Here is a 14,082-nt window from a genome sequence, read left to right on the forward strand (position 1 = left end):
CAATCTTATTTTAAAGATTATATCTCTTTTTGTTCCGTTCGTGGCATTAACTAGGCTCTGGGTTGGTCTGGAAGGGTCTGAGGACTTAGTGAAGCAGCTGGCAGCATCTCTCTCCGCCGTAGCTGAAGGCTGCTATCTGGGCTAAAGGACGGCTGCAGAGCTCAGGGCTGCAGCATCCAGCTCTTGTGCCCTTTTCCCTGAATAACCTGGATAAACCTGCTGCTCCGGTTGAGCCACCCTCCAGGTTGACCTTTTGATTTCACCAACTTTACCCCAACCATTTCCCTTTTCACCTCCAGCAGTCATGAATAAGGTCCCGGAAAAGGCTTCAAACTGACTCTTCAGATAACCTATGAGTGACATCACACAGGGTTTGTTTAGTCTACAGCAGCGTTTCTCACTTCCAGTCCTCAAGTACCACTCCCTTGCATGTTTGAGGTGTGCTCTTTCCAACACACCTGATTCACATCTCTTTCACTTGTCATCAAGGTTTGTCAACAACACTGTAATTTGAGTCCAGTGCGCTGGGGCAGGGAAACATCTGAATCATGCAAGTGGTACTTTAAACTGGAACTGAGAAACGCTGGACTGCAATTAAAACCTATATATATATATATATATATATATATATATATATATATATATATATATATATATATATATATATATATATATATATACATATTTATACCGGTATATATATTTGCACAGGCCGAAATAGTTTTAAACTTTTGGAAAAGAGGAAGCATTGATGCCAGTCTACTGTATGTACAGTGTGTTGTCTAATTGCACTGGGAAGCATAGCCTATGTGATAAACAATTACGGCTAAGGACATTTCAGCTCGAGCATGTTACTCCTCTAAATTGTCAGTGGAAGTGAATGGTAGCGCCGCCGGGTGTTTGTCTTACCTTTGTGCAGCCCGGTTAGGATGACCTGAGCAGGGTGTGCCCCATATCCTGCCCGGTGACTTCTTTAGGTGTTTGAATTAAGTCAGTGAGGCCAGCTGATTTCAAACAGAGAGAGCAGTGTGCTCATATCTATGACGGAGTATTAGGGCCAAACTAAGACAAAAAAAAAAAAAATGGAAATTACGTGAATAAAGTCGTAAAATTACGAGAATAAAGTCGTAAAATTACGAGAATAAAGTCATAGCCTAATGATACGAGAATAAAGTCGTAATACGAGAAAAAAGTCGTAATATTACGACTTTATTCTCGCAACAATATGACTTTATTCTTGTAATTTTACGACTTTATTCTCGTAATATTACAACTTTATTCTCATAATATTATGACTATATTCTCGCAACATTAGGCTATGACTTTATTCTCGTAATTTTATTACTTTATTCTCGTAATTTTACGACTTTATTCTCATAATATTTCGACTTTATTCTCGCAACATTAGGCCATGACTTTATTCTCGTAATTTTACGACTTTATTCTCATAATATTTCGACTTTATTCTCGCAACATTAGGCCATGACTTTATTCTCGTAATATTACGACTTTATTCTCGTAATTTCCAATTTTCTTTTTGTCTTAGTTTGGCCCTAATACTCCGTCGTACATATCTGGCAACGGTCGGCAGAAATATATGCAGTTGCTTACAACACTAAGAAATGCAATGATGCAAAAACATCATTTTGGTGTTGAGACATACTTGTAAACATCCGTGTCTACAAGGTGAGCCAGTGGCATTTCGACATCATGGGCGTAGCCACCGGAAAAGCATGTCAGCATCATTCCAAGCTGCAGCAGCTGCTGAACCGCATTATTCTGCAGGTTTGTAGGGTAGAAATGCAAAATTCACACCAAAAAAAAAATACATGAATTTAAGATCTAGAAAACAACTAATAAACAATAAGCGCTTAGCCATTTAATAGTGTAAGACTGTGGGTGTGACTTTGTCTCCCTGGAGTGGGCCGACATTCCTTGAAGCTTAGCTTTGATAGGGGTGCCACACCTCCAAGAATGTATACAAATTGTTAGGTTCTTAGTAATGAGCATTGCTTTTTGTTTTTTTAACCTCTCTTTCCATTAGAATTCAAGTTCTGCAGCATTGTGTTTTGGTTTTTTTGCCTTTTCCAACTAATTCACAACGCCACACCTCAACCAGACAGTCTTATAAAAACTCAGAGGTGACAGCAACACTTCCAGATTCTTCAGGTAAGTTTTTTCTCTTCTTCTTTTTCAATGATAATTTAAGGTTTATTTGTATAAATCCTTTGCAGCTGGAAGAAACCGATGTAAAGATTAAAGTACGTAATCCAGAGACATGAAACCTTGGAAAGAGAGATTATTGTTACTGAGCGAGATGAGCAGCCTCAAAGCTCCTTGTTGGGAATATTCTTTGCATCTGTTTAGAGATATAAAGATGAAGTAAAATAAAAATAGCATCTGTTAAATTTAAATATTAATACAGCCGAATTGCCAATTTGTAATGGAGCTAAGTGGCATTCACAGACATGCCACAATGATTTGTTCTGTTTGGAGCTTTGAATGGAAACTTTAATATTGGTGATGTGAGAATTAGACTAAAATGTTATTAAAAACTCAGTGCTAAGTCCACTTTACTGCTTATGAAGCATGCCAATTAATACAACACTATTCAGATTTACTGTAGGGATGGATATTCCTTACAAAAAAGGGGAAAAGAAAAAAAGAATAACTTGTTTTGTTTGTTTTGGAGCTCCTTGTCATCTACTGGTGTGTGTTTTTAACATGTTTTCAGTTCAGGGACCATGTCAGCCCAACAAGAATGGAGCTCTGGCCTCCTCGACTGCTGTGATGACAAAAGTTCTTGTAAGAATCAACTTTCAATCACTTTTACTAAAAATATTACAGCTTCTAATCACGAAAAAATTGGGACAATTTAATAAAAATGCATTTCATCAAACATGTATTTTGACTTATTTCTTTTTTACATTTTTATTTTTATTTACATTTTTATTTATTAAAATGCATCAGTTTTTGCATTTCAAGCCTTGAAAACATTCTGCAAAAGTTGATATGGGGGTAATATGGGGGTAATGCACATCAGGAGGGAAAAATAAAGTAAAATGATGTTATTCCAAACAGGGGATTTTAGACGATCATATAGATTTGATGCAAAAGTATGTAGAGATGTATCCATGACAAATATGTGATAAAATAATTTAAATGTTTAAAAACATCATTCCTCAAAGACGGATTGAAAAAGATTTTCTTCATCAACGGACCATGATATCATTAAAAAATAAAGGAATCTGGAGGAATGTCAGCACACAAGCCTCAGATGGACAGATCTCCGATCCCTCAGATGACCCAGCAAAAACAAACACCATTCATCAGTAGCTGACATAACCAGATAGGCAAAGGCTGTCAAGCCAGTGCCACGTCACTGCCATCCACAGTGCAACAACATCTTTAGAGCGTCGTGCAGTGCTGAAGAGAATCACAAAGAGACAAAAATTTCAAAGTCCCGATTTTTATTATTTCATTTTTTTTGTCTGTTTCATGGGCCTAACAATCGTGCAAAAATTGATGTATATTATAAAAAATGATGCCAAGAACAAACAACTGAGTTTATAATTCCTGCAGAGAAATCAAAATAAATAAATTGAATTGACTTTTTTTTTGCTTCAACATTGTTAAAGGGGACCTATTATGGCATCTAATACCTATTTTAAACAGGCCTTGAATGTCTTAAAAACAATCTTTTGATTATTTTTGCTACATAAATTAGAAATTCAGCCTCTGAGCCATGTCTTTAGCCTCCCATTCTCTAAACTCATTATCTATGCGGGATTCTGAGTGGGCGGGGCTATGATAATGAGGCTCTGTGCTGATTGGCTGCCTGAATGACGCGATGACGCAAATGATGCAAAAAAATGGCGGAAGCTCCGGCCGGCCGAGTTAGTTGTTGTTGTTCCGGCCAGAGTTAGTTGCGGGCGTGGTTTCACGCATCGCTCCCGTCGTTATGCAGAATCTGAACGGCTCGTAGAAGCCACATCAGACTGGACGGCTCATCCGGGCGGCTGTACAGACACTGCAGAACTTGGTTGCTTTCCTCCTTCTCTGAGTTGGCAGGCTGAGGGGAGACCACTTTATATATGTTAAAGCAAGAGAAAACGTGTTTTTCATAATAGGTCCCGTTTAAATTAATCAGCATTGTGTAATCTTGCCCCATAAATCTATGTAATCAATGTTTTACGCCCCTAAATTTTGTTATGTTTTGTTTTTTCTAACTTCATCTTTTAGGTTGCTATGGTTTCTTTTGCTGCCCCTGCCTCGCCTGCTCCGTTGCAGGGGAGTTTGGGGAGAACCGCTGCCTCCCGCTGTGTGACATCTGCAGCCCTGCGGTGCTGTCGGCCTGCGGGATACCGCTGTTTGTGCCTCCTGCAGGCTTGGCTCTCAGGGTTGGCATTCGACACAGATATGGATTGAAGGTAAAACATGCAACGTTAACAGACAAAGTTTTTGCTTTTCAGTATCAGTTTCAAGCTTCGTATGTCTTTATGTTTATATTTAAACAATAAAGGTAAATAAGAGGACAGACTGAACAATTAAAAGTTTATGATTGTTTTGTCCGTAGGGCGGTATCTGCAAGGACATCGCCACTTCCTGCATCTGTGTGTGGTGTTCCTGGTGTCAGATGCACCGGGAGTTAAAACACCGCCATAAAAACCCTACTGTTATCAACATGCAGCCTGGAAGATAACAACCTTTAAAAAGAGAGAGAGAGTGAGTGAGAAAGAAAAGGGGGAAAAAGCATCACATATGAATCAACGTTGATGGTCTTCCCCTGTATTATAAAGTAATTTGTTTCTAGCTGATAGCATTCATCTGTGGTGTGACAGTGTTCAGCGGTAATGTATTTGTAACCTGCTTGTGCCCTTAGAATAACTTCCTCCTTTGACTCACTGAAAACAAGAATAGTAGGTGTTCAATTGTTCTACATGAATGATGATCATATCTTTTAAAAAAGAAAGGAAAAAAAGCTCATAAGTAAGAGATCAGAGATTTTCAAGGTGTATTAGGCTTATTACCTTTTATAATGTATTGAACCTACAACTAGAAGGATTATAACATGAAGGATCAAAAATAAGTGTGTGTGTGTGTGTGTGTGTGTGTGTGTGCGTGTGCGTGTGCGTGTGCGTGTGCGTGTGCGTGTGTGTGTGCGTGCGTGTGTGTGTAATCATACCTTTTTAAATGTGCACAGGTCATGGTGTCGTTGACTTTTCTGTGTTGATGTGTGAAGGCTTTTAAAAAAAAATGCTAATCAAGAAGACTATTGAATGTTATTAATTTTATCTGCTGCAATAATCAATAAAATTATGTTAATATTCCTGGAGTAACTTTAAAAATCCCCAGAAATAAGATTTATTTACAAATATTTGTTTGTGAAGTCCTTAGATGACCTATCTGAGCTCTGACAGGGATCATTTCAGGAGAAAAGAATGCTGTTAATGGTTCATGACAAAGCAGCACAAACGTCTTCTCTCTTCTGTTCAAGTTGAAATATTTGTTATGATTTAATTCATAGAAATCAGAACAATCCAAACACTTGAGTAGCCACTGTGGGTGTTAATCACTTGTAAAAACACTGTATTTAGTATGATCAAAGAGCGTATAATGTATAATGATAGGTTTATCCCATTTCTGTCTTGTACTGCAATGTTGGGCCATGTTGGGAGTCTGAAGTGGACTCGTGTCCTCAGTGTTTCCTGCCGTGATGGAATATCGCTTTACAGCATTTTTTACAGCAGCTTAAAGTTTAAGGTGTCGAACGGCGAAAAAACTATATTATTTCTTTATACTCTCCACAACTACTCAGTAACAAGGTTTGAACATAGAGGATGATGTGCAAGGATATTACCACCAACAATAGCATGTATCAACCGTGATTTTATGTTGAATATAATGACCTTTATCGTAGGTGGAACCACCTCTTGTGCTGACATTTGATGGTAAAAACAATTGCTCATCCATTATTTAATATTAGTCAGTTTTACTTAATGACTTGTGTTTAGACCCTTTTATCCTCGGACATAATATGCACGTAATTATTTATGAGATCCTTTTTGTAGTTATGTTTCCTTGCCACTGGAGGGTACTGCAATCAAAGAAAAGAGACAGAAACGCAGACACAAGAAGGAAACGGTAAGAAAGAGACAGAACCGGTTTTTACAGTCTATGGACAGAAGCAGAGATGACACCAGAAATGAAACCAAGAGAACAAGACTGAGCACAGGAAACAAAACTGAGTTAATAGCACACACACACACACACACACACACACACACTCACACACACACACACACACACGTCCATCTGCCCACAGCACCACATTAAGAGCTGCGACCAGTGATGGAAAACTGTGCAGGGCTTCCTCATTCCAGCTCATCAAACTATGCAAGCTTGATTCCTCCACAGCCGACCTCATGATGTGTTTGATAGCTGTTGGCAGTATGCTGCACATTATCTTGTAACACACTACATCCATTTATGACAACAAATGCCCCATATTTACACAACCTGGCTCTCTAAAACTAGCTCTGATGGCGATCAGATGAGACCCCAGCGCTGATTAAAGTCATTAAAGGGGAAGAAGCTGCTCCAGAACCCACACATCTGGAGTGAGAGGTGGATCCCTTTCTGCCAGGACTGAGGAGTGTGCGTAGATAAGATGGATGCGTCTCTGCATCTCTGATTTTAATGAAGAGCCACATGTGTGTCTAATGTCAAGAACAATAACACATCATCACCGAATTAACCGTCCCTTGAAGGAAGTGTTTCATGTCTCATTTGATAATAATAGAAGCTTATCTTTAGGATCTTTTGTGTTCCTGACTCGAACCACACAGCGATATCATTTGGGAATGTTGAAGACATTGTGAACTTGTTCAAATCAAAACAATTTTCAGCTCACTGAGGTTGGCTTTATGGGACTGTCAACAATTTGAAAGAGATTTAAGGAGTTGCAATACGGTTTAAAGTCATCAAACACTGGTTTTAGTTTCAGTTCGGATCTCTAATAGAAAATAACTTCCTTAAAATTCAACGGGGAAAAAACAAAACCAAACAGAATGCATCTGTTGTTGTCACAAACGTGAAGGAAGTTCATTTGAAATAAGCAGGAGTATGAAAACATGTGAGGGAACCAGGGCCATAATTGGGGGGCACGTTAAACACACACACATTAAAAACCTTCTTCCCAAAGCAACCCTTTTAATATTATTAAAGCTATTACAAGAAAGCGTGAAATAGTCCTGAAGCCATGACACTTGTAGCATTTGTCAACTCCAGGGAGTCGATGAACATCAGTGGGAGCTGCCCTTGATTTTTAGACGCATTGAGGAGCAGGGGGGGGGGTCTGCTTTGGTGGCCACAGGAATCCATCTCTGCTTTTTGCAGATGATGTAGTCTTCTTGGCTTCATCAAACCATGATTTGCGGCTTTTCTTTGGAGGAGTTTGGATCGTGGTATCTTCTTCTTCTTCTTCTTGTATAAAGGGACTGTTGTGTTGGGCGGGAAGGGAACAAAAAAAAAACAATTCTATCACTGGAATGGCAGCACCTGTGTCCAACTGGACTCCCAGCAGTCTGACCACAACTTATCCAGCTGAAACCTCCTATGTGATTTCTTGCTTGTGTTGTTCTCTCAAATGTAAGTCGGTTTGGATAAAAGCGTCTGCTAAATAACAGCAGTAGTAGTAGTATTAGTATCTGTGGGTCTTGTTCACAAGTGAGGGACAAAAGGAGCATGAATCTGCAGTAGTGCAGACTGTCCGTCTGTCCGCAAAGGAACGGTCTGCGGTCTCCTTCCTGTGGCAAATGTTCAGGCTCACATAATTCAAGAAATGGAAAGCTTTTATTGTATTCAGCTAAAATCCCTGTCAGCTGGTTGAGGAGACGCAGGGAATCGTCAAAACTGCACCAAAGAGCGGCCACGGCTGTCCGAGATGTGAGAAATGCGGGTGTTGATGCTGCTGAGGTGTGCCATCACCTGCCCAGTTGTGCTTGGGTGCAAAACATAACAAGGGAAGCTTCAGGAATGATGAAATTCCTGACTCCATTGCAAAACCTTTACGTGATTGGAGGTTCTTGGAGATTCTGCTTTGGTAGTGTTGATAGTTTTGGTAGTGTTGATAGCTCTGGAAAGCGTCTAGAGACAACATCTGTTGTATTAGACGCTATATATATAAAATTGAATTGAATTGAATTGAATAGTTTAGTGTCTGTCAGGCCTCGACTGTCATCGGAAGTTTAATCCAGGAAACAGCCTTAAACCAACAAGTACAAGCAGAGCGTGAGCTTGCTTAAAGGTTTACTTCAAAATCTGATCAATTGAAATTGAAAAACAGAAGTACAAATATTAATAAAATCTGATCGCAAACATTTCCATGAAATTCCAATAATAACACTGTAGATTTCTTTACTTTAAAAGGTGCATGCTACAACCTATATTAGAAACGTTTAGGCTCTAGACTTGTAGTTCTCGAGACCAGTCTTGGTCTCAAGATCACTTTTTTGTGGTCTTGGTCTTGTCTTGGCCTCTGGTCTCTCGGTCTCGCCAGGTCTCGGACTCGGATCATTGAGATGCTGTTGCACATCAAGGTGACAGAATCTGGTGATCAGCAGTTCTTCCTCTTGTTAATGCACAGTTTTGTAAACTATTTGTATTTTGCATTTGATTCAATGTTTTGGTGCATCTGCATGTGTCTGTATTTGATTACAGTTTTGTGTTTATAACAGCCTTGTTTGAATAAATATATGAATAATATTTGCATATCGTTGTGACTGATTAAGCATTAGCTCCATGCCATTTCAGTGATGCTGATATACAGTGTCATTTGGCTACTATAATGGTAAATAATGTAATTTCAAGTCGATAATTGCATCTTTAATATTTAAAATTCACGTTTCATCTCCAAATTCAGTACAATTAAAATCAGTAACATTTACTATTCATCACTTTTCTGAGGTGGAGGGGGGTGTTGGAGCTGGTTATTCTGCTAGAGGACTTTGGGACTAGTTAGTAGTCGTGCCATCCTTAAAAGCTCTGGAGTCAATCCTCCAATAGTGTAGGTAGTGCAGTCGCCACACATATCTGATCTCAGCTGATTGATGAAAACATTTATATTGAGTTCAACATCCACTTCTTTGTGTTATTGTGCTGCAGTTGAATACAAGCTCATATGGAAACTAAGCAGCTGAACCAGGATGGTGCTGATGTTCTACAACTCAAGCAAGATGACTACCGTATTTTCTGGACTATAAGCCGCTACTTTTTTCATAGGTTTTCAACCATGCGGCTTATACAAAGGTGCAGCTATTCTGTGGATTTTTCTTCCACCGCTCGGGCGCTCTAACTGGAATTAGAATCAAAACTAAGACAAAATAAATGCAAAGAAGAATACACTACTTCTTCTTTAGCAGATAGAAGTAGGTAGAACAGATTTCAAACAGATGAATAGATAAATAAATACAGGTTATTTTCTCTTGGTTCTGTCCCGTTTTAATCAGCAAAGTTGCTGCCGTGTTAAAAGACACTGTTAGGAAAGGATCTATTTAGGTACAAACATGTACATCATTTACAGTTCAAAATCCTTCTCTACATGTAGTAAATATCTAATCTAACAACATAAATATCTGCGGCTTGCATATCTTTTTTTTTTTAAATAGAACGGATGCGGCTTGTATATCTTTTTTTTATAATTTTTTTAAAAATAGATGCGGCTTGTATGCAGCTGCGGCTTATAGTCCAGAAAATACGGTAAATAACTAGGTTTTTTTTTTGTCTTGGTCTCGGTCTTGAGCTGAACTAGTCTTGGTCTTGACTTGGTCTTGATACTCTCTGGTCTTGGTAGTGTCTGGTCTCGGTTTAGGCCGTCTTGACGACAAGTCTTTTAGGCTCTGGCATCCGGATACCTAAGATAAGTCTGAGGTATTGGGTATCGAACACTGCTCCACATTAGTTTGTGTTTCCTTGTAGCCAAGCGAAAGTGACTTGTACAGAGTGAGTCCCGCCTCTTGCCCTGGGACATCTAGTAAACGCATCTGCGTAACCTTAAGCCAAATAGAAACTAAACCGTGAAGAACAATAGATGTTATTCTACTTGACGGGCTGTAGGTACTGCTGATGGGGGAGCATATCTGCACAAATCTACGCTTCTGTTGAACCACATTCCCTTCTTAAGCTTGTGGTGTTGCGGACACATTCTCACGACGTCGTGCCAATCAGCACAGTGCCTCATTATCATAGCCCCGCCCACTCAGAATCCTGCATAGATAATGAGGTTAGAGACTGGGAAGATAAAGACATGGCTCAGAGGCTGAATTTCGAATTTATTTAGCAAGAACAATCAAAAGCTTGTTTTTAAGACATTCAAGGCCTGTTTAAAATAGGTATTAGATGCCATAATAGGTCCCCTTTAAATTCAGAATGATCGAAGGAAACAAATGCAAAAAAACAAAGATCCTACAAAAAAAAAGTGGATTAAATATCTGAAAACTAATACATAAACAAACAGTCACAGTCATTTAATTGTGTGGGAGTGTTGGTGTTACTGTGTTGCTGACCTGGGACGAATCTCAGCACCTGACGGGTGGCCTCACCTGTAGGAGTAATGCTGCTGATGATGACTGTTGTCTTTTTCACCTCTCTCTTTGCACAAACATTCATGTTCTGCAGCATTGTATTTAATTTTCTTTTTTTCCAGCTGATTTATGGCATTCTTCCACTCAAACAGGCCATAGTCCCGTATGAATGAATTAATTAATGAAAGTACAAGAGATCACGGGAATAACACGATGTCGGTGTATTTCCTTTCAAAGGTTACAAAATTCAATTCAAACTTTTAATTTTTACGTAATTTTGGCATTGATAACTGATTTCAGGGAGTTGTTATACCCACTATCAACTTCTTGAGTATCAAAATATGCAAGAAAAATTACAAATACACTTCCAGTGACAGACTCTACACTGTCTGCAGGCACAGAGACGTGGGTCAAAGTGACAGGCAGGAGGAGGAGCAGCAGGAGAGGAGGACAGAAACAGTCTGTGGATGTACAAGTCGAATGACATTTCTCAGAAACCATGCATAATTAATCTTCTGATAAAGATTTCAGGTTCCGTAACTTTTTTTTTTGTCTGTAAATATTGACACAGACTAGATGCCACTATAAATTCCAGTCGTATCGTCTCATTTATTCACTACTGCAGCTGTGCAAAGAAGGTGTCCAGAGAGAGCAGGTACAGTACAACATTCACTTTTGTTCATGAGGAGCTGAATCTCTGAAGATTCTCTGATTTTTGTTTGTTTGACTTATCGGGCTGTTTTATGATTTATTTTTGGAAAACTTTGGAAAACAAATCAGAGCACGGCTTTACTTTTTAGCTTTATCAATTATTTCTTTAAATCAGACAATAAGGACTAAGTTTGGAAACTTCACTGATTTTAAACTGTAATTGTATTTTGTTTTATTTTTGGCATACTTTTTGATGTGGTGACATTTTATAACTACGGAAGAGTATTAGGGCCACTTAAAAAAAAAAAAAAGAATTCTGAGAAAAAAGTCAGAATTCTGACTTTAATCTCAGAATTCTGAGAAAAAAGTCAGAATTCTGGGCCACTTGAAAAAAAATAAAAATAATTCTGAGAAAAAAGTCAGCATTCTGACTTTAATCTCAGAATTCTGACTTTAATCTCAGAATTCTGAGAAAAAAGTCAGAATTCTGACTTTAATCTCAGAATTCTGAGAAAAAAGTCAGAATTCTGAGAAAAAAGTCAGAATTCTGAGAAAAAAGTCAGAATTCTGACTTTAATCTCAGAATTCTGAGAAAAAAGTCAGAATTCGGAGAAAAAAGTCAGAATTCTGACTTTAATCTCAGAATTCGGAGAAAAAAGTCAGAATTCTGACTTTTTTCTTTTTTTTTTTTTAAGTGGCCCTAATACTCTTCCGTATATGACAATGTAAGTGCAGTTGTTTCAATCTAATAATCTACTGTAAGACGTTAACATGCAGGATGTGTATTTTTCAGTTGTCTGAGGCGTCTGTTTCCTTCCTGGTAATTCTTCGCCGCCTGAAGCCAAACACATGATGGCAGAAAAGCCTTTAACAGACTGGAGCAGCAATCTGTGTGACTGCTTTGAGGATGCCAGTACCTGTAAGAGTAAAACAATAGAATGAAATAAAGAAAAGGCCTTAAGATCAGCCGAGGTCACTGATCACTCTGCATCTCCACATCCTTTTCAGGCTGCTATGGTTTCTGGTGCTGCCCCTGCCTCGCCTGCACCGTCTCCAGCAGATTTGGAGAGAACCACTGTCTGCCCTTGTGCGATGCCTTCTCCCCTGCTATACTCACTCTCTGTGGAATACCTTGCTTTGCTCCTCCTGCAGGCTTGTCTCTCAGATCCTCCATTCGCAACAGATATGGTATCAAGGTACGGCGCTTGAGACACTGATATGATGATGATTTATAGGCAGAGGTGGACAGAGTACTCGACCCCAGTACTTGAGTAAGAGTACAAATACTACTGGTCAAAATTTACTCCGTTACAAGTAAAAGTAGCTCAGTCAAAATATTACTCGAGTAAGAATAGAAAAGTACTTGCTTTTAAAGGTACTTAAGTATCCAAAAGTAAATGCGTTTAAATTTACTTTAATAAAAGTAAGAGTAAGAGTAAGAGTAAATTTCTTATTTTCCACATCAGTAAATTACTATATTTTTTCTAAATTAATTTAAGGATCTTTTAACTCTTGTTTCTGAGAATTAACTCTTTGAAACCAGCTGCACTGATGTGCTGCTTTTAGAACCACAATGTTATATAAAAAACCTGCAGAAGAAAAAAGAGCAGACCTGAAAGTAACGAGTACTTTTCAGCCTTCCTAGAAATGTACTCGAGTAAAAGTAAAAATATTTGTCTTGGAAATGTATTCAAGTAAGAGTAATAAGTACCAAATAAATCTAATACTCAAGTAAAGTACAAATCCTCTGGATATGTACTTAAGTACAGTACTCAAGTAAATTTACTCCGTTACTGTCCACCACTGTTTATAGGTGAAACTAAAAAAAAGTTCAACTTTGATTTCATGTGCTTGTTTTCAGGGTTCAGTCTGTAAAGACATCTTTACTTCCTGTTTCTGCGTGTGGTGTAACTGGTGTCAGATGCACCGGGAGTTAAAACATCGCAAGAAAATCCCCACTGTCATCGCTACGCAGCCGTCATCGCAAAACGTCATCAACGTGAACGTTTCTCCTACGATGAATGTTCTTCAAAGCCCAGCTCCGACTTTTATGAACCAACCAGGAGTCTTAATGGCTCAATACTGACAGCTGTGATGCTGCTTTTGTCCTTATGTATCTTTTGATCTCATTACTGTCAAGTTTCAGTTTTACTTTTACTGTATGGTGACATTTGTAGCAACAATGACAATGTTTGGGTTTATTTTCTCTCTCGTTCTCTCTGAGCGTGGGAGAGAAAAGCTCTAGCGAAATCCTATTATTCATTGGTTTATCTTTTATCATTTTACTCATCCATCATCTCTATTGGCCTCTTAATTTTAACGGTCATGAGGATTTGCTGAAGTCCGGTCCAGCTCTCTTCCTGCTTGGACAGGCTCCCAATGAGTTGATCAGCCAAATGTTGACTAACAACCACACATGCTGATTTCATTTCCAATGAGACATTTAAAATCAACATGTGAAAAATATAAGATGCAAATAAATACTTTGCCATGTCAATTTTTGTCTTGCCAGTTGCAACCTCCTGCCAGTAGAGGGAGACGCATCCCAACTTTCAACCCTACTTTGTGTGAACTCACTACTGTCTTAAATGAATGGATAAATAAACTATTTTTTACTATTGTGTCTCAAATCATCATTCTGTTTCATGTGAAATACAAGATGTAAGATGTAATGGAAAAATCACTTAGCATTACATAAAGAGAATTTAATAGTGACTGAATTAATAATTTTGAATATTAGGAAAGACAAATCATTTACAGAATTCATGAAGGTACAGCTCATGCCCTTTTTTCTTTCGGGGGGGAATGATTGCTTATACATGCCTTGTACCTCTGAAATGAAATAACA

At 38.5% G+C, this 14,082-nt stretch overlaps 2 protein-coding genes across 3 annotated transcripts; both read left to right on the top strand.

Moving 5' to 3' along the window:
* The first annotated feature begins 2,034 nt into the window (after positions 1–2,034).
* Positions 2,035–5,350, top strand: LOC133457876 (cornifelin-like). Its single transcript, XM_061737246.1, has 4 exons — positions 2,035–2,169; positions 2,735–2,805; positions 4,243–4,430; positions 4,577–5,350. The coding sequence occupies exons 2-4, from the start codon at positions 2,745–2,747 to the stop codon at positions 4,700–4,702; spliced, it is 375 nt and encodes a 124-aa protein (XP_061593230.1). The 5' UTR covers positions 2,035–2,169; positions 2,735–2,744; the 3' UTR covers positions 4,703–5,350.
* Positions 5,351–11,178: 5,828 nt separating this feature from the next.
* Positions 11,179–13,785, top strand: LOC133457877 (cornifelin-like). Of its 2 annotated transcripts, none has more exons than XM_061737247.1 (4): positions 11,179–11,238; positions 12,028–12,153; positions 12,243–12,430; positions 13,096–13,785. In XM_061737247.1, the coding sequence occupies exons 2-4, from the start codon at positions 12,084–12,086 to the stop codon at positions 13,318–13,320; spliced, it is 483 nt and encodes a 160-aa protein (XP_061593231.1). In that variant the 5' UTR covers positions 11,179–11,238; positions 12,028–12,083; the 3' UTR covers positions 13,321–13,785. The 2 variants fall into 2 exon arrangements, with proteins under 2 accessions (XP_061593231.1, XP_061593232.1); XM_061737248.1 differs by having other exon boundaries at positions 11,208–11,238; positions 12,025–12,153.
* The last annotated feature ends 297 nt before the right edge of the window (positions 13,786–14,082 follow it).

The sequence above is a fragment of the Cololabis saira genome, chromosome 13 (assembly GCF_033807715.1).
Source record: "Cololabis saira isolate AMF1-May2022 chromosome 13, fColSai1.1, whole genome shotgun sequence".
Lineage (NCBI taxonomy): Eukaryota > Metazoa > Chordata > Actinopteri > Beloniformes > Belonidae > Cololabis > Cololabis saira.